Source organism: Falco rusticolus, chromosome 4 (assembly GCF_015220075.1).
Source record: "Falco rusticolus isolate bFalRus1 chromosome 4, bFalRus1.pri, whole genome shotgun sequence".
In the NCBI taxonomy this organism is placed as follows: domain Eukaryota; kingdom Metazoa; phylum Chordata; class Aves; order Falconiformes; family Falconidae; genus Falco; species Falco rusticolus.
In genome coordinates, this window is record NC_051190.1 from 96,498,315 (window position 1) to 96,516,158 (window position 17,844).

Genomic DNA, 17,844 nt, shown 5'->3' on the forward strand with positions numbered 1-17,844 from the left:
ATAAGGCATAATTTGCAAAGTATTGGTACGATTAATTGATCATCTGTCTTTGGAGTTATGTCATGAGACAGTCTCAAAGAAAATCATTACTCTGTGGTCTGTTCATGATTATTAGGCTTATGGCAATTGGAAATGAAGGACTCTACCTTTCATCTGTTCTGTGTAGCTGTTGCTCTTCATAAAAAAACAAAACCTGCAGATTTGCGATACAAAGAGTTTAATTTTATCTTGAGTGTTCAGAATTGTCTTTGCTCTTTTTTTCACTTAATGTCTTTGTAAGTCTTGCAGAGTAAATAATTTGAACATTTTACAAATGGCCTGTAATTGAGAGTGCTTGTTTTCTGGATACTGAAACTGTTAAGGGGGAGTCAGGTTTTGAAGACATAAACCAATAGTTAAAATTAACTGAAGCAAATAGTTAAGATGGAGTAAATAATAGGAGGTGAATATAAAAATACGTTACAGAAGATTACACCCTAAAGCAATTCAGGGTATGCATTCAGCTTGCCTTTGGCTTTATCTTAGCTGAAGTGTGGGAATATTATTTTTCCTCAGTATCATGAGGGATGCTGTGAATTTCCTTGTGTTCGTGAAGCATTCAGTAATGTAATAAATCGGATAAATGTTCAAAATTATGTAATTTGTGCTAGCATGGGAACATGTAGTTTGTATTAAATAATGCTGTAATTTCATGCTGAATGAAGGTAAATACTACTGTAAAATAAACTTCTTTATCTGAATTTCATGGCAACACCAGGTCTAAGTTTCCTTCTTAACTCTGTAATACTTTTTTTAGTATTAATGTGACTTCTACTTCTTTACATTATTTTCTGTACTTTCTGCTGGTATGCTGCAGTAGTAGAAAATGTTAACCTTTTAAATACAATTCATTTTATTCATTATAGACTTAATTTCCTAATACTTTTAATTTTTATTTCCTAGTTTCAGGCAGCAGCAAGGGTGTTCCAAGCCCAGGAACTCTGCAAAGGTCTCGCAGTGACATTGATGTTAATGCTGCCGCAGGTGCAAAGGCCCGCCACGCTGCTGGACAGACAGCTGGAGCTGGGCGCTTATCAGCAGCTGGTCTACCCCCGGGATCTTACGCTTCGCTAGGTAAGGGGAACATCTTTGCAATACTGTGAGATATTTTAAAAGTTTTTTTGATCAAAAAGTTAAGGGGAAATACTGGTCATTTTTAGTAGTATTTAACACTGCAAAAGAGCAGGTGTTCTGAAGTTAGTTACCAACTTCGCTGTTTTGCTTTGCTTTGTGCTGGAAGAATGCCAATGCAAAGAATGTATTCACACTGTGCTCTTTAAAAATGTGTTAATCTGGAGTTAACATCAATTATTGGAAAGGGCGACACTTAACAGCAGATAGTGATCATGGCTTTTTTATTTCTAGAAGCAGTAGTGAAATGAGTATTAGGACTCTTGATTTTTCCTTTTTCTCAGCTCTTTAGCTGGTTATTTTACAGCAGTGCTGAAAAGACATCCTGGCAGTAAGTCGTGGCTTCTTCATGTAATGCAGAAGTGTTTTACACAATAATATACAACATTGGCTTCATAGATTTCTTCTTTAAGCATGTTGATGGAACTATGTGGATGTTTATCTAGGTGACAGTCTTCATTGATAGGAGTACTTGCTGTTAGATATGAAGTGCTATAAATGATAAGCGCAGAAGAGTGTTATATAGTAGTAATATCAAATGGTGGTAGATGTTAGAACTTCTGCTGGATGGGGAGCCCCAAGGAATATGGTCATGTTTTTGTTCTTTTTAAGTTATCCATACTGTAGGGGTAGCAATGAGGGAAGTGAGGTTCAGTGTTCACAAAACTGTTGTTTTTTTCTTCTCAGCTGATGTGCCAGTTAGATCACCAAGGAGACATGTCCTGATGTCGGTATTGCCAAAGGTGATCACAGGAGAGGCAGAGAAACCATATAGTTCTGATTTACCTTGTGTTTGGGGACATGTTAGGATATACTTAGACTATGGTTTTCAAAGTTTTTGGTTGTGCTTTTTTAAATTAAAATTTTAAGTTTATGACTATTATAAATGAATTGGTTCTTTTATCATCATAGAGCAGTTTGGGTGGAAGGGACCTTAAAGATCTTCTAGTTCCAATCCCCCTGCCACGGGCTATTTGAAATGGTTCGAACACCATTGATTTCAGGATTAAGTTTGTGAGTGTAGACAACGGTGACAGAAGGAATACTTGCTGTTTGAAATGGTAATTTCAGGTGTGGGCTCGGCTCCCTCTAGTGCCCACAGCGAGAGAGCCCTCCGGGTAGCGGGGGAACGCCGAAGTTAGGCTGCTCAGTTTGCTCGGCGGAGGAGATGCACTTGATTGCTCGAGGAATTCTCAGTTCCTCCCTCGGTAATGCCTAAAAGCCTGAAATAGGTGTGATGATTTCCAGGGTAAGAGTGTTGCCTGGTCTGTTTTGATGTGCCGTAGGACATACTGTGAATCTCAAAGCTGGAGTTCAGCTGTTGTGAGAAGTAGAAGTGACACAGAGCAAGCATGGTGGCAGAAGGAAAAGATCAAACAGAACAAAGGGAGAAATTTCTCTGTTAATTATCTTCTTCATGCTGCTGAAATAAAGGGACTGCTTTGGTCTTTAGAGGAAACTAGCTCTTGATTGGAGGATTGGTTTGCTTTCAGAATGTTTTAAGTGATATGTGATACATGCTCAGAATTTTGTAAGCAAGGGTTGAGAAGGACAGAGATTTTCAGGGAAGTAAATAGCAGTGGCTTCGTGCAGGAAAGTAACAGAAATAAAGAAATAGCCTATCCTCTGTGGTTTATAGATCGGGTGAGTGAGGGTCAGGGAGAGGAATAAATAGGGTAAGCCCAGGTCACAATCTTCTGAACGGTTTGAGTAGCTGGAAGACTGCCTTGCTAGTAGATGCCTCAATGGTGGTTTAAAATGGCAAAAAAATGTGATACTAGCAATGTATCGTAAAGTTAGATCCTATTACAGCTGGTATGAGGGCAGTAGTAGTGAAGGAGACCACAGTTTGTGTACCGTCAGACAAAAGCAGTACTGCTTGATTGATCTTGGCTCATTCTCCTAACAGTTTTTTTTAATAGTGATAAGGTAATTTAAATCACACATACCTGTCCCCTTTTACCTATGTAGAGAGCATGGCTATTGTGTGTTTGGCTATGGATTAACCATGGAATCCACCTCAGAATTTTGTTTCCTCTTAGTTTTCAAACAGTAACCTTAAAATGAATGGAGCGTGAATCCACGCAAGTGCAATGTTTCAGAAAATGGGCTCATTTGTGAACTTCTCCCTTCTCTTCATTTTAAGGGAATTGCTTGTACTAGTCCATATTTGGAAACTCAAAATGACAGAATTGTCAAGATAATGCTGACCATGGTACTAGAATGCCTAGAAAATGTTACTGTGTTTCCATGATGCTTTCCACATATTCTCAGGTGTTGCAGTCAAAAAATATAACATTGTCTCCTGGAGACTGAATTTATTTTCACCCTTACTTACAGAGAAACAACCACCTTTTGCTTAAACAACTGCCAAATTTAGAGCCTCAGAGGACCACAAGTTCATGAGCATAGTAATCTATAGCTGTTTCCACCTGTCTCTTCCCTTTTTTATTATTAATAGAAGAACTCTTGCTTGCTTATTTATGATTTGTTTTACAAAAAGCTTGTTCTAGAAGCAGTAGGACATTCTCTACTTCAGTTATTCTAAATGTTAACGATCTTTGACATCCTTAAGTATTGATGTCCTTTTTAAGAAGACTTGAGTTATAATTATTATGTCTCACACTAAATTGTTACTGTCAGAATATGTATGCACTACCTTCCAGCTGAACTGGTAAATCTTTAATGCTTTTAAACCAGAGTGGAACTTTCTCCCTTTTTTCCTCTGTCATTATTGTGATGTGTTTTTCCCTCCTGTCCCTTACCCCAGGTGGGGCTTCATGCTTAGGAGGAAATTTCATAAGAAATATAAATGTCGTGGTTCAATAATTATATAAATATATACTGATGCTTTAGTAACTGTTAACACCAAGCATGAAACAGTTCATAAATATTTTACTGAAAGGGTTTTCTCAAATCTGGGTAATAGGGAGAGATTAAGCATCCCTGTGCAAGGTACTTGTACCCTGTTCTGTAATTTTGTACCTTGGACTGAGAGGAGCCAACTTTACTTAAGGTAGCTTATACATGCATGAATTAGATAAAACATGTCTGCTGTATTTAATATTAATGTATTTTCCTTAATTAATGTTTTATGACTCTGCTGTGAACACCTTTATTCTAACACACTAAGTTTTCCATGTTTCTTTGCCTGCTTTTTCAACAAAGAGGATACTTCTGACAAGATGGATGGTAAGAAATTGTTTAGTCTGTCCTCTAATTCTGTTAAATATTTGATAGTGTTTTATGTAAAATTATTGATTTTTAATATATTTGTTCATTAACAAAATACAGTGCTGTTTTCTTTAACCCCTAAGTAATCTTGAAGCCTTAATATGTCTTGTGTTATTTCTGTGTTTGTTGATGGTTTTGTTGATTGTTCTGTATCAGTGACAAAAAAAATTATCGAAATGTGGTTGTTACTCCTATTTTTTAAAAAAGCTCTGTTAATTACAGAGGAATTACAGAACAGCAATGGGAGAGCAGAAGATGCTTGACCACATAATTAAGGATTTAAAAAAAGACACACAAAAATCTCTTTCAAAAGTACTCTATCAAAATCCAGTCTAGCTACATAATTTCAAGTGCCTGTGAATCCTGTAATACAATGTAATTCTATTAAAGAATAGTTTGTTAAGAAGACCTACCTGTTAAAATAGTTTATCAAGTATTCCAGCTAAGTTTTAGCCCTTACTTTTTTTCTAATTCACTGTATTAAACACATGGAGGGAGTGGTCGTATATCTTTATTCTAACTGCAATAAGGCTTCTCATAGCAGTTGTCTGTTTCGGGGGTGTGTAAGTAGTGCTTCCCATTTAATAAAGTGACAGAGTCCTAGCTCAATGCCTGATAATTCTAGTTATAATTTAATGCTGGGGCTATGTTTGCCTCTTAATAATTTGTCACGTGTTTATTAACAGTACATATTTCAAAGACTGAGTAGTTTACTGGAATTGAGTGATGTTTATTGTAGAATGAAATGAAAACAGTAAGAAGGTGCATCTCTAAAACCCAGAGTCCTGAATTAAAGCACGGATGATCAATTTCATGAAAGATAATTCTTGGAAGAATTTGAACCATTTTTGAGCATTGCAGATGGCAAGCCTACTTTAAAAAATTGAGGGGAGTTTGTGCAAGATAGTAGTGTCTGTCTTGCTTACTTCTATATCACATGTCCTTATGTTTAATAGGATTTATTCATAACTGTCTGTGCTGATCACTTGGTCTTGAGGTTTTGCACATTGCCACCAGCAATAAAGGTTCTTAGGGCTGTGTGTACAGGCTTTTTCGGTTCTTCAGACCAATAGTCACAGCTAATTATGTACCACATACCTGTTTAAAAAATAGTAGAGGAAGTACTATGCAATTACTGAAGTAACAGGTTGGGGTTTTTTTTCCTAGAGAATATTTGTAGTGATGATGTGTGAGACGGAATGAACACAGCTTAGCTCTCCAGCTGCTCTGATCTAACTGCCACAGTGTGGAACTAACAGTTTTTCCTTTTCCACTAATCTTGGCTGCATGTTTTTGCCAATTCTTTCACTAATGCCTTGTAATACTTCAATATCAATCCCTGTAGGCAAGCAAACTCCAGAAAACTGATTTCATGAAACAAAAGTGAATAGTATTCTGTTATTTAGCTTTTGGACCTGACACTGAGTCTTTAGCCATCCAAACCAGGTGGTAGCACAGGAGTGGAGAGGAAGGAGAAGCAGAACCCACCCCTTTTAGGAGCAGCTGGCTGTTAGCCTGGTTTAGGTGTTGCATAGAACCTGCCTTCCAGGATCCAGCTCTGGAATAATGGTGGGTTTGGGGAGTTAGTTTAGGGTTTGTGGTTGGTTTTTTTTTAACACAGACTGGTAAATTTGATCTTGAAAACTTTGAATTCCTACATACATATTACTTTAACTGTTTTTTGTGAAGAAACATTGAAATTTACACTGAATTAATTTTTTAGAGGGAGTTTTTAAAAATAGTGCCTTGAAGGTAGTGTAATATGAGAAAGCTGTAGCCAGATTTGCTGAGATTAAGTTCAGGCTAGCCAAAGACACTAACAGTTTTAATCGTTGTAGTTCACTTATAAGGCAGAAACAACAGAGTGAAAACGAAAATGGAAATACCTTTAGATATTTTTTTTTGAGGCATTTAACATTTTTATCACTATTAATACATATTTTATTCCATAATCTGATTTGTTCTAAAGGAACTTAGAGGAAGGACTGCTGTTTAGATAGCATCCCATCAATTCCTAGGTGCTGATGTCTGTAAAAAGATTTGTCCAATCCTCATTTTGTCATAAATCAAGCCATGTTAAGCTTGGCGTACTTGCTCAAGTGAGATCTAGTTTCAGCAAACTCGTATTGCTTCCACTTCCCTGAGAAAAATTTGATCTTGTGCATGTAGATCTTCAGAGTAATCGTGGATTTAATTCAGAGAAATCCTCCTTGGTGGCAGTTCCTCTCAGATTATCACTGTCCAGTGTGGGAAACACTGTCCTTATATATTATCTTAGAGAAAAACAAAATAGTCTGTTTTCTATTTTCAGAAGAGCTGGCACTAAAATATTTTTAATGTCTGTTTTTACCTGTACATGTCATTTCATTGACTATTTGGTAGATTTATTTTTTTTTCTATTGATTGTCTTGGTGGTTTCGTAACAAGTTGGGGAGGCAGTGCTATATATTGTGTTCTTACAAATCACTAACAGTATAGCATGGATGTTTCTCGATAATTTTTCTTCAGTTCAGTAATGGAATTGCAACACAAAAGCTTTAGCCCTCTTGACTTGTTAAAATCTGTCAAGATTCATAAGATTAATCTCAAAAAGGAATTGGAGACACAAAATATGGTTTGGAATATCATGTATTTTATTATTTTTTCTGTTTAGGAACAGCTTCTGAAGATGGTAAGAAAATATTTTGTTAGACTAGCTAATGTTTTCAGCTTCATATTTTCATTGATCCAAATTAAGCTTTAAAAGTAGAGTATGGTCTTTCTGGGGCTTTGTGGAGGTTGGTAACTCCAGACAGCTTATGCATCTAATACTTGGTTGTCATGTAGTATTTTTACAATTATTTTGCTTTTATTTTAATTCTCAAGTACTCATCTGCAGTAGAAGTGTCATTGTTTAACATTTCTAGTGTGAAAATGTAGGAGCTTTATAATTTTGCGTTTGTTTTTTAAAGCAAATCTTGTCACTGAATACTTCATCGAATGCGTTCATGCTCTGGGAAGCAGGTGCTGCTATTTCTTATCTTTTTGAGACTTGGGAATTCATATTTCAATATGCTATTAGCATTTAAACCTGTCATTACTGAATGGATGTAGAGACTCCAAGTGAGTTAACAGTTCATTTGCCTCACGCATACCAACTGTGGTTTTACTTTGATAAAATTGAAGCAGGTTCCAAGTGGTAATTTAACATAGTATTCAAATAGTGGCACTCTGTATTCCTAGGCTGTGGGGCCGAATTCTGAATGCATTGCAGTCTCACCGCACTCAGTGGGAAAACATTGCCATTGCACGGGGATAACTAGTAGAGTTTGGACTAGTTAAATCTAACCATTCTTGCTAGTGTGTTGTTTTCTAACAGTTTAGTGAATAACCTCCTTTATCCTGATTCTCTTCTTATAGACTCTCATCTATGGCTATTCCCTCTACTTGGATGAATAGTATTAACTTGGTTGGTCTCCAAATTCTGCTGTGGGAAGCCTAAAGAGGCTAGAACTAAATAACAGTCTGTGTACCTAATTCTTCTAGGTCAAATATTGACTCTACATGTCTAGAAAATATTTCAACTGTGTTGTTCTTAGAAGTGGATTAGTTACTGAGCTAGATCCACCCTGTACAAGCTTTTTGGGTTTTGTTCTTGCAACTTATAAGAACTATGGTTAGCATGGTTCTTGGTTTTGTTTTGTTTTTCTGTTGTTTGAGAGGTTGGCTGAGGAAATGTAGTACACAACTATTATTTTCTATTATGAATAATATTTCAGTTACCTATAATTCATCCAACTGGGGTCTTCCTTTCTTTTATGATTCCACTGAATGCTCTGGATGTTATGAGGAACATGGCTAATAATGCAGAAAGGTTTAACCGAAGACCCAAGATGGTCTAGCATTCTAGATAGAAGTGAATTTATCTAGTTGTAGATACTCAGTTTAATCTGTCTTTTCCTCAGTTCTTCTGTCTGTTGAGGAGAGTAGAATTTCCTTATATCATGTTGTCACTGAGGAGTACTTAAGTGTGTACTGTAGTCTATGCAAAATGCTATAAAAGGCTTGGGAAATCCTGTAGAAGTCTTGACTGTGGCCATGAAAGCAGTAGAATCTTCAGTAATAGGAAAGCGAGTGTTTAGATTTCTAAAAAGGAGTTAGGTTAGAAAGAAACATCAGCACCCTGTTAAAAAAATAGCATAATTTTTGTAGTTTTATAACAGCAAAAGTAGAGTTACAACCACAAGTAATCATGAGAAGACTGTACCTGATACAGCAACATTAGTTATATGCATTGCCTATTATATTTAATAAACTTCTCTTTAATATAGTCAACCTATTTATGTAGGAAGCAAGAACTAGTTAGCTCAGGGTGTTTATGAGAGAAATTGTTTACTGAAACATGTAAGATCAGAGGAGAAGTATTTTGATTCCTCAACTATTAAGTCCTTCAAGGTGTTCAAATTTCTACTAATTATCCCAAAAAATTTGTCACCAATTGAGTTACGCTATGCTGCTTTTTTATCTACAGAAACTTAAGAAAATATTAGTAAATGGCTACTGATGCTTTGCTTTCCACATTACTGTGAAAAACTGGTTTAATGCCATTTTTTTTATAGGTCGTATACGAACAAAGCTTTCAACACCTTCTGTTGGTATTGGAAATTCTAAAACAGATTCCAGAGGACGGAGTAGAACCAAAGTGGTGTCACAGTCTCAGCGTATGTATTTTCTGTTTGACAGTTATACCTGATAAAGAGGCCAAATGTTTAAGCATATATTTATTCATTGACCAATGGCTACAGTCAAAGTTAATTTTTAAAAAAGCTACATACTGAGTTGTTGTTCTGTGCCTTAGGTTCATCATCGCCAGACAAAAATGAAGGTATTTTTTTCAGTGTTTTGGGTCAGTGGTATTTGCATGCTTTTCTAATTCATGTTGTTTTTCTCTGGACAAGATACTACATTAGCTCTTAGCTTGCCAATTATATTAGATAATGTAACAGGAAGTTAAATCTACCCTTCAATTCTGTCTTCAATTATAACTTCTCAACATTCTTTTCCCCCCTTTCTGACCTCCCCAACACAAAAGACCAGTAAACTTCTGTGTCAGTTACATATGACACATGGATGAGTAATACAGAAGAATAGGTAGGCTGAATGGTGTCCTCAGTGTTACCTGTAAAACCTGATTTCTTATTTTTCAGAAAGTTTTTATTTTTCAGCCGGGCATATGTATTTACATTTTAAGCTAGGCAGTGCTCTAGCTCTTGGATATATACTCTCTTCCTGTTCACTTAAGTCTTCTTTGGAGTAAAAATACTAGACCCTAACTTTATAATCAGTTACTTAGCTTATTTTGAATCAGAGGGTTAAAACAAGCAATTTACTGTATGTCAGCTAATCCACAGTAATTTTCTGTGTGTGTTTAGAAGCCAAAGCAAATGCAAAATTTCCAATCTAGCTGAGCACGGTCATTAATCAAAAAGACCTGATTACCTCACATTCTTTGGCACTGGCTGACCTATGGCAATTTGTTCACACATCTGATGTCTCCAACAGACATCATCTGACTAAGCTCTGTAGTGTTTTCAGACTCTCATCTTTGTCTAATTAAGTGAAGTGAAATGATATTAGTCAACGAAAGAAAAACTAACGTAAAATTAAATGAACCAGTCCTATGGTTTGTCAGGTCTAATATTATAAACCAAATAAAATTACAGAGATTTTGAATTTTCTAGTACAACTAGTTTGCTCTCAGTAACCTTACCCACTTTATTTTAATAAAACCCCTTAATTCTGTGTTTAATGGCAAAAACACTTCATAGCAGTGGCTGCATTTATCATAAACAGAATAACTTCAGAGGTTAAAAAAGCAGGTAGAAGAATTTTTGGGCTTTTTTAAATCCCTGTTAAAGAGTACTTCTCGTTGTTTTGCATTACTTCCTTTTCCAACAAATACAGTTGTATCAAACCTGAGCCAATGCTCACAGGTTTTGTGAAATAAAACTAAAATATCTGAACAGATAAATACAAAAATAATAAAATCCAGTAAGATAAACTCTCTTTAAGTAAGTATTTTTGCTTTGACGGTGCTTTAATCCCACACATCTGTGTGGGACGAGAGCTAGAATATAGTCTAGTTATTGACTGTGACAAAGGTTGTACAAAACTTGGTTTAAGTTTTCAGTGTTAAGATGACTATACTATACCATAAGCAAAGAATATTGAGATTAGTAATTTAAGAGGGAAGTGAGGTAACAGTTCCATCAGATCACTTTTTCTTGTTATGAAAAGCTGGAAGCAGTATCTGTAACACTTTTCCTAAGTGGTAGGAAAAGTTCTGAAATAAGCTTTTTGAAAATACCTTCATACTTTTGAGCAGGCTTGGTAAATTCTTAAAAACTTAAGGCATTTGGTAGACTGCTTTGAGGGAGGGGTTAAATTTAGGTAGCCAGACAAGAATACTGTGATCACCGTCGTAATATTAATTAAAACTGACTGTATATTCCGGGAAACAAACTGAAGCTTTTTCTGTTTCCTTTCACTAATAATGACCATTTATTTCCAAGAGAATTCATTTTTGCTTAGTATTAATGTCTAAAGAGGTAAATTGAATTGATACTGAAATAACTAGATTTGTCTATATCTGATGTCTGAAAAATAAATGCATGAATGAATCTTTACAGCCTTTTATTACTACTTCTGTTCAGAACTGATGGCTTCAGTTAGCTCATTATAACCTGTCAGTGGGGGAGAACAAGAATTCTGAGATGTTTTAAGGAAGATAAACAGGGCAAATACAAATGGACAGGTGAAGGAGAATGGTCAGACACTTGTATGCCAGCTGTCTGGGTGATGTTTATGTGACTGAAAATTTTCACAGTGTTGTAGGAAGCAGGAGGCTTGATCTTTCCATACAGGGGATTGGTTTAGTTCCCCAGCTTATAGTGGAAGAATAGCTTCATATTAGATGTAAGCTTTTAGTTTTTTGAAAACCACTGTAACACAAATGCTTTCGTAAATTTAGGGTTACAACTATTGAGTGCTTTTGTTCAAAGATCATTTTATGAAAGACTTGCAAATTTGAATGCTTTTACAAAAGATACTTTTTTAGGCTTTTAGAAGCCCTTTAGTCTTCCTCTTTGATTTTTTAAATTGTAACATAAAATAAATGCCTATACAGTCTATAGCTCATTATTTTAGACTTATCTATGGAAAAAAATTTTTCCATTTTTTTCCTCTCCCTTCCTGTTTGGTTGTCAGGTATGCTAAAATTGCATTTAAATCCTCATTCAGAGAAAAAAAAAATTCAGGATGGAAACAAATTCTTACTGTTATGTCAGGTTAATTTTAAAGAGGAAAACCTGAAATTCTATGCAAGTCTTTTCAGTTGTGCCATTGTGAGTTGGTTTTGGTTTGGGTTTTTTTTGTTGTTTTTTTTTTTTGTCATCCACCGCACCTGCAGCTCAGTTCCTTTACTGTCTGTCTCAAAAAAAAAAAGTTTTGGCCTTGTGTGTAATTTTTGTTCAGCTGTTGAACTTCTTGAACCTTTTTGGCAATGTAATATTCTTTTAAAGTAATATGAAGGCTACAGTTTCATGTTTAATTGAAATTTAATTCTTCAGTATTATCCCGTTGTTGATTAGAAAGCTGAAGAATTGTAATTTGCTTGTGCAGCTTTGCTTCATCTGCTTTGTACATAGCATCTGAGTTTAATTCTTCAACTGTGGAAGCTACTTAAAAGCACTGCTTTAGCATAACACCCTTGTGGCTTTTTTCCTGTGTGAAATGACTAAAGCTTTCTTATTTCCATTTGCCATCCATTTTTTAATCTGCTCTGCTCCCTCCCTCTTCATGGATTATAAACCCCTACCCTAATCCTGCCTTTACACTTGTTCAGGATCACAGTCTGCTAACCCCATTGGTGGTAAGAGTCTACAGAATTTGTGTATACATCATTGTTTGATCACCTGTTTGACATATCTCATTTAAGGACCCTATTCAGCAGAAATTCTGGCTGGCTTTTTTCCATGTGCTGCATTTACCTAATTGGACATAATCCTTATTTAGAAGGCAGTCGAGATATGGGATGTTTTTCTCACTTTAGAATACTGTTTCAGTAATCCTCCTTTCATTGTTCAGTTTCCATAGATCTACTACTGGTGGCAGTACTGCCAACAGTATGCTAATGCTGTTACTAGCTTAACGTTTTCAGGATATTAAGCTTCATTTGGTTTATTTACACCATGGTGGTACACGTTGCAGGTCAGACTATACAGAAGAGTATTAGAATGAAAGATTGCATTTCTTCTGTGTATTCTGAGAAGAGTGTTTTTCAGGTTTATGACCTGTTGAAGAAAATTTTCTGAAAGTCTCTGGCACAGTGAAAACTTTTACAGTGTTTTCCATTGTTTTAAAGAGAGATAAAATATTGGAGGCTAGCAAGAAGGCATAGTAATATCAGTTCTGAGTTGAAATGCCCTTGTATGAAGAGAGTGCCAAACCCTTAATTTTTGCGGACCACCGCAATTCTATAATTTGCCTACTTTGTTTTGCTGTAGAAGTTACGCTTGTTTTTTTCCAGGCTGTAGTATTTTATTTATTATTTCTGCTGAATAGGTCCGTAGTTTGGAAAAGGGATTTTGCTAAATAATCATTTCAAGTTTGAATTCAAACAATGAATCTGAAAGTATATGCATGGTACATTGTTTTAGTTTTCTGCCTTCCACCCAGCATATGTTTTATTTTGTTTGGGATTATGTTTCTTTTCCCATATGGTCAAGCTTTAATCAGCTTGTATTTTTTTAAAAATGTCTTGTAAGTAACCCATGAAACTCACTTGAGATGTTGCATGTTAAGTCTGTAGATCTGATAGCATAGCTGTGGTCATACAGTTACCTGATGATTTTGTGAAGATTAATGAAAGGGTTTTATGTCTATGTGATTAACCTTTGGTTAAAATTGTTTTGCTTTTTATTTGGTCAGACTTCTTGAATTCTGCAGCTGAAAACAATAGATTGACATCAACTGTTGGTATAAATTGGTTATAACTTGAGAATAGTGGATTGTTAGGGCTTAGAACTTAAATTTTCTGTAACTGAAATATCAAAATCAGGCATCAGTGACCAGTTTCTGGTAGTCAGTACAATGTGTTGGACATTTACAGCACTTCATAATGTACAGTTTTGATTAGTAACAATGTAAGACACTTAACTATGTCTTGATCAGTTTTTTAGCTTGTTTAAAACTAATTGAAGATTTTCTTTGAATTTGTGGGGTAACCTCCACAGAAATGAACCTGAGTATTTTAAGTGTCTTGAGTGACATTTTATTTAACTCAAGAGAACAGAGCTTGAAGACCATATGGTTTTAAAAGCAAGGAAGAAGAGTTTAAATGTTAGGAAAATTACGTTACTTTATTACAACATTGGTTGCATTGTAAGAGCTGGGTTAATTGTGAAATCTTAAAGTGTATATTGAAGTTTAAAGTTGCTCCCTTTAGCTTCCTAGCAGTTTTAACCTTTTTTAATAGAAAATGTGATTAGTAGGATGATGTATCTTAAAAATTGAACACACCAATGTTCATGTTAGGGACACTGTTGGACATGTTAGGAACTGTTCATGAAGACTAGAAATACTATTTGTGTTTTCTTGAGTATACCTAGTGCAAAATAACATGCCAAGTACTCCTTGCACTGATAATTTTATCTACCTTGTATGTAGTGTTACAAGAACTTGGACCAAGGTATTCTATTTCACATTTTTACCTTGCAAGTTTTTCCAGATCATTTCAGTCTACCACCACTTTTCTACTAACTTAATTTTTTTTTTTCTTTTTAACCGTGGTTGTTTATCTTCTGTTACTGATATTTATTTATTTTGCCTTCAGCTGGCAGTAGATCTGGCTCTCCTGGAAGAGTTTTGACTACAACCACACTTTCCACTATGAACACAGGAGTTCAGAGAGTGTTAGTGAATCCTGCAGCTGCACAAAAACGAAGCAAGATCCCACGAAGTCAGGGATGCAGTAGAGAAGCTAGTCCTTCTAGGTTGTCAGTAGGTAAGAATCATTGATTAGCTCTTGGTTTCTTTATAGCCCTTCTTACATTAAGTGCTGTGTATCTACAGCTTGCGTTCAGTTGTAGGGGGATTATAAGCCTGGAATACATCTCAATAAAAATCTCAAATGCACCTGTTTCCTGAGGTTAGTCTTTGATACAAAAAAAGTTTTAAATTTAAACTGAAACTTCCATTTTTTGCTGTCAGAATGCAGTTGTTCTTTTCTCACCTCCGTTTCTTTCTTCTCTCTTTTCTTCACTTCTTATCCCCACCCCCAAAATACCCACGTCCATTGTATGAAAGCATGATACCATTTTGAAAATATTTTCTTCATCACTTTTGTGTGTTTTCTGCGTGTGTGTGCGTGCATGTATATACTTCTAGGATAAGAAAATGAATATCATATGCCTGTAAACCTCAAGGTATAACCTGATTGCACTTTTATTACAAAGTGTTACTGAAAAGTCTTGATTTTAATAGTATTGCTGCTGTTTTGTTCTGTATTTTGATTTTGACTTTAGCTGTGTTTACTTTATATTTTCCTTCTGTAGAAAGCTGTGGGTTTTGTCATTTGCATTACTGTTGATTAACTTGATCTTGAGCACAAATTCTAAATCAATACTTTTCAGTTTTTTGTCCTTTTCAAGAGGTTTTTCAGCCATTCTGTAAAGAGTTGGTAAATCCCCATTTTTAGCTGTGCAAGGAAATAATTTCGTCAGTCTTAACTTAGAAATGCATCTTTGATCTTACTGCAAAACAGAATTGCATTAAAACTGCAACTTTTCTTATGTCTTCTCCTTTCTGTGCTGCTGTTTGTCTGCACCCTGAATCATACTAGCACGAGGAAGCCGCATTCCTCGGCCTAGTGTGAGTCAGGGATGCAGTCGGGAGGCCAGCCGTGAAAGTAGCAGGGATACAAGCCCTGTCCGCTCTTTTCCACCCCTTGGTAAGTACTCAGAGCCCCTTGTTGTGCATGGCTGTCTTTGCCCTTCATTATTTGCAGCTAACGAATCCATGCCTCCTTCATTTAGCTTGTAGCCAGCCACCATTATTTTTCCCTTCCTTTGGCTCGCTCACCACTTACTTCGATGGAGAATTGACCAATGTGTGAATGGGTTGCACACTTGAAAAATAAGTGCTTTGCTAGTGGTAGTCTTACTTAAATACCAAGTCTGGAAAGATGTGTGATATGCAGTGTCTAGATACTTTCTTTGAAAGGGCAATTCCTCCTTTGGGAAGTTTTTTTAAGTTATGTATTTCTTTTTTTATTACAGCACTCATTGCTTGGGTGCAGTTAGATAATATTTTTCTCACTGACCAGCTAGACCCAAGAATATAGTGTGGCTGTCATCCTCTGCCTTGCCCTGCACCAAGAGCTGGGGTCTGCTCTTACTCAAAATTGCTCTCTAGTCATTGAATCATTTTGGTATATAAGAAGAAAGTATGCTTCTTTTTATGTCTCATTAGCTGTGTTGTCATCACTGCATTATGTGAAAAAATAATATTTAAATTTTTGCTATTAATGCAAGTAAATCTGATGGTGCAGAACTGTATTCTGAGGCTGCTTTCCATTTTCTAAAAGTGAATGAGTAGCAAAGTCTATACAAGCAAATGAACGAAGTACAGTTCTGAACTTTGCTTTTAACCTGTGTAGGAAAAGTGTTAAATAATTGTAGTAGTAGCTGCTGTTACATAGGGAAGAAGAGGAGTTGAAAACTTCTAACATTCACACATGCATAGTTACATTCAGCCCTCATGTCTAGAGCAACTACAAGCAAAAGTTTTATTTTCACTTAGTATTTCAGCTCATTGGCCTGACATGTAAAAGATTTTGCAAGATTGTCAAGCTGTTGTCTGTTCCTGAAATGTCAATAAGGCATAGGAATGTTAGCTTATAATTACTTTAATATGTTGTTGGTTTAGGATTAGGGAGGCTTCTCATCTCCATTTATCCTTGTCAAAGTTGGTAGTAAATTTTGATAAACATCTTTTGTACTTACTGGGGTTGGGTGTTTTTGATTGGCGATACAAAACTGTCTCCGTACGATGATAGCTGAAACTGATCTTTTTCAGTGTTGCCTTTAAGCTACTTTTCAGTATGTCCCTCTTTTTTTTGTTCAAGTGTAGCGTACAGTTAAGGAGTTGGTAATACTAGCTGTTAAATATAGTCTGAAATCAGTAAATCTCTGGTTTCTGTCTCAAATTGAGGCACCTGACTTACTGTTAATTAGCGTTGGAAGTCTATTGTCATCTGTTAGGGCAGTAAGCTTCCTATCAGCCATGGTTTTTATTAGGAAAGTACAGATTAATTGAATGAAAGCTGTTTCAATAAGTAATGCTAATTTGCCCAGATGCTACTTAATTGGGGAATTAAATTAAAAGTAGACATTATGTAGGATCTGTTAGTAAACTTGTCTCTTTTACTAAAACACAGCTGGCAGTCTGTATTGTAGTACACATATATCTTACCCTCTTTTAAAAACAAGGGTATTTTCCAGATCTTTTTGTGCTCCTTTTGCTACCTTACAGTTTTACTTCAATTGCATGCATGCGAGATCTGATTAGTATTGATTAAATGCTTATTATCTTAAGAAAACTCTATTAAACTAATACCATAAGATGAGTCATTGGGATGGATGCTACTTGAGGTTTTATTTTAATTGATGGAGTTTAATTTCTGTATTCAAGTACATATACAATACAATAGGTTTAATAATCTGATAGCACAGAGATCTCAAAGTAACATACATAGGAATCTAGTGTTGTTTAAAAAATAAAAGCAGCTATACCTGGAATAAATTACTAGGATTCCTTCTAGTATGGCTGCTTATTTGAATGATTTTGAATGTCATTCACTGTTTTGTTGGATCAGTTTTGTCTTATAGGATGGTACTAACTTCTATCAAAAATATTAAATTTAATGTTTTCCAAGGGTACAAGTGGAAGATGAAATAAGACAAATTCAGTTCTGTGTTTGTAGCTAGAGACAGTTCTACATGGGGTTGGAGTGGGGAATGTAATTAGTATTGCATTTCATTCTCAGCACAGAAAATTTTGCTTAGAAATGCTGAGCCCTCTGGGGTATAAGATGACCCAAATGCTACATGATTTCTTCTCTGTATACACTGGTATGAAGTGTTTATGTAATCTCACATCTTGGTACAACACTGAAAACTGGGAAATAACAGCCACTCTGAGAAGCAAGTGATTTGTAATTCATACGGAATTACCTATTTTTCTGTTGCATATAGTTAACAATAAATATCGGATTAGTATAATTTCAATATTTTAGCTAAGAAATTTTTATTTTGAATCCATTCAAAATCCTATTTTGATTAATCTTTTAAAAAATCAAACAAAAATAAATACTTGCACAATTTCTGCAATTTGAGGGGTAAA

At 35.5% G+C, this 17,844-nt stretch overlaps 1 protein-coding gene across 29 annotated transcripts in view; it reads left to right on the top strand.

Moving 5' to 3' along the window:
- CLASP2 (cytoplasmic linker associated protein 2) overlaps nucleotides 1–17,844 on the top strand; it is a 146,587-nt gene that overhangs the window by 91,909 nt on the left and 36,834 nt on the right. For 17 of the 29 annotated variants that reach the window (XM_037387049.1, XM_037387048.1, XM_037387054.1 and 14 more), the window contains 6 exons: nucleotides 943–1,113; nucleotides 4,339–4,362; nucleotides 7,058–7,075; nucleotides 9,003–9,104; nucleotides 14,276–14,446; nucleotides 15,284–15,391. In XM_037387049.1, coding sequence (XP_037242946.1) covers nucleotides 943–1,113; nucleotides 4,339–4,362; nucleotides 7,058–7,075; nucleotides 9,003–9,104; nucleotides 14,276–14,446; nucleotides 15,284–15,391 — 594 coding nt within the window. The remainder of the gene's footprint in view (nucleotides 1–942; nucleotides 1,114–4,338; nucleotides 4,363–7,057; nucleotides 7,076–9,002; nucleotides 9,105–14,275; nucleotides 14,447–15,283; nucleotides 15,392–17,844) is intronic. The other 12 variants (XM_037387053.1, XM_037387065.1, XM_037387061.1 and 9 more) reach the window with 5 other exon arrangements.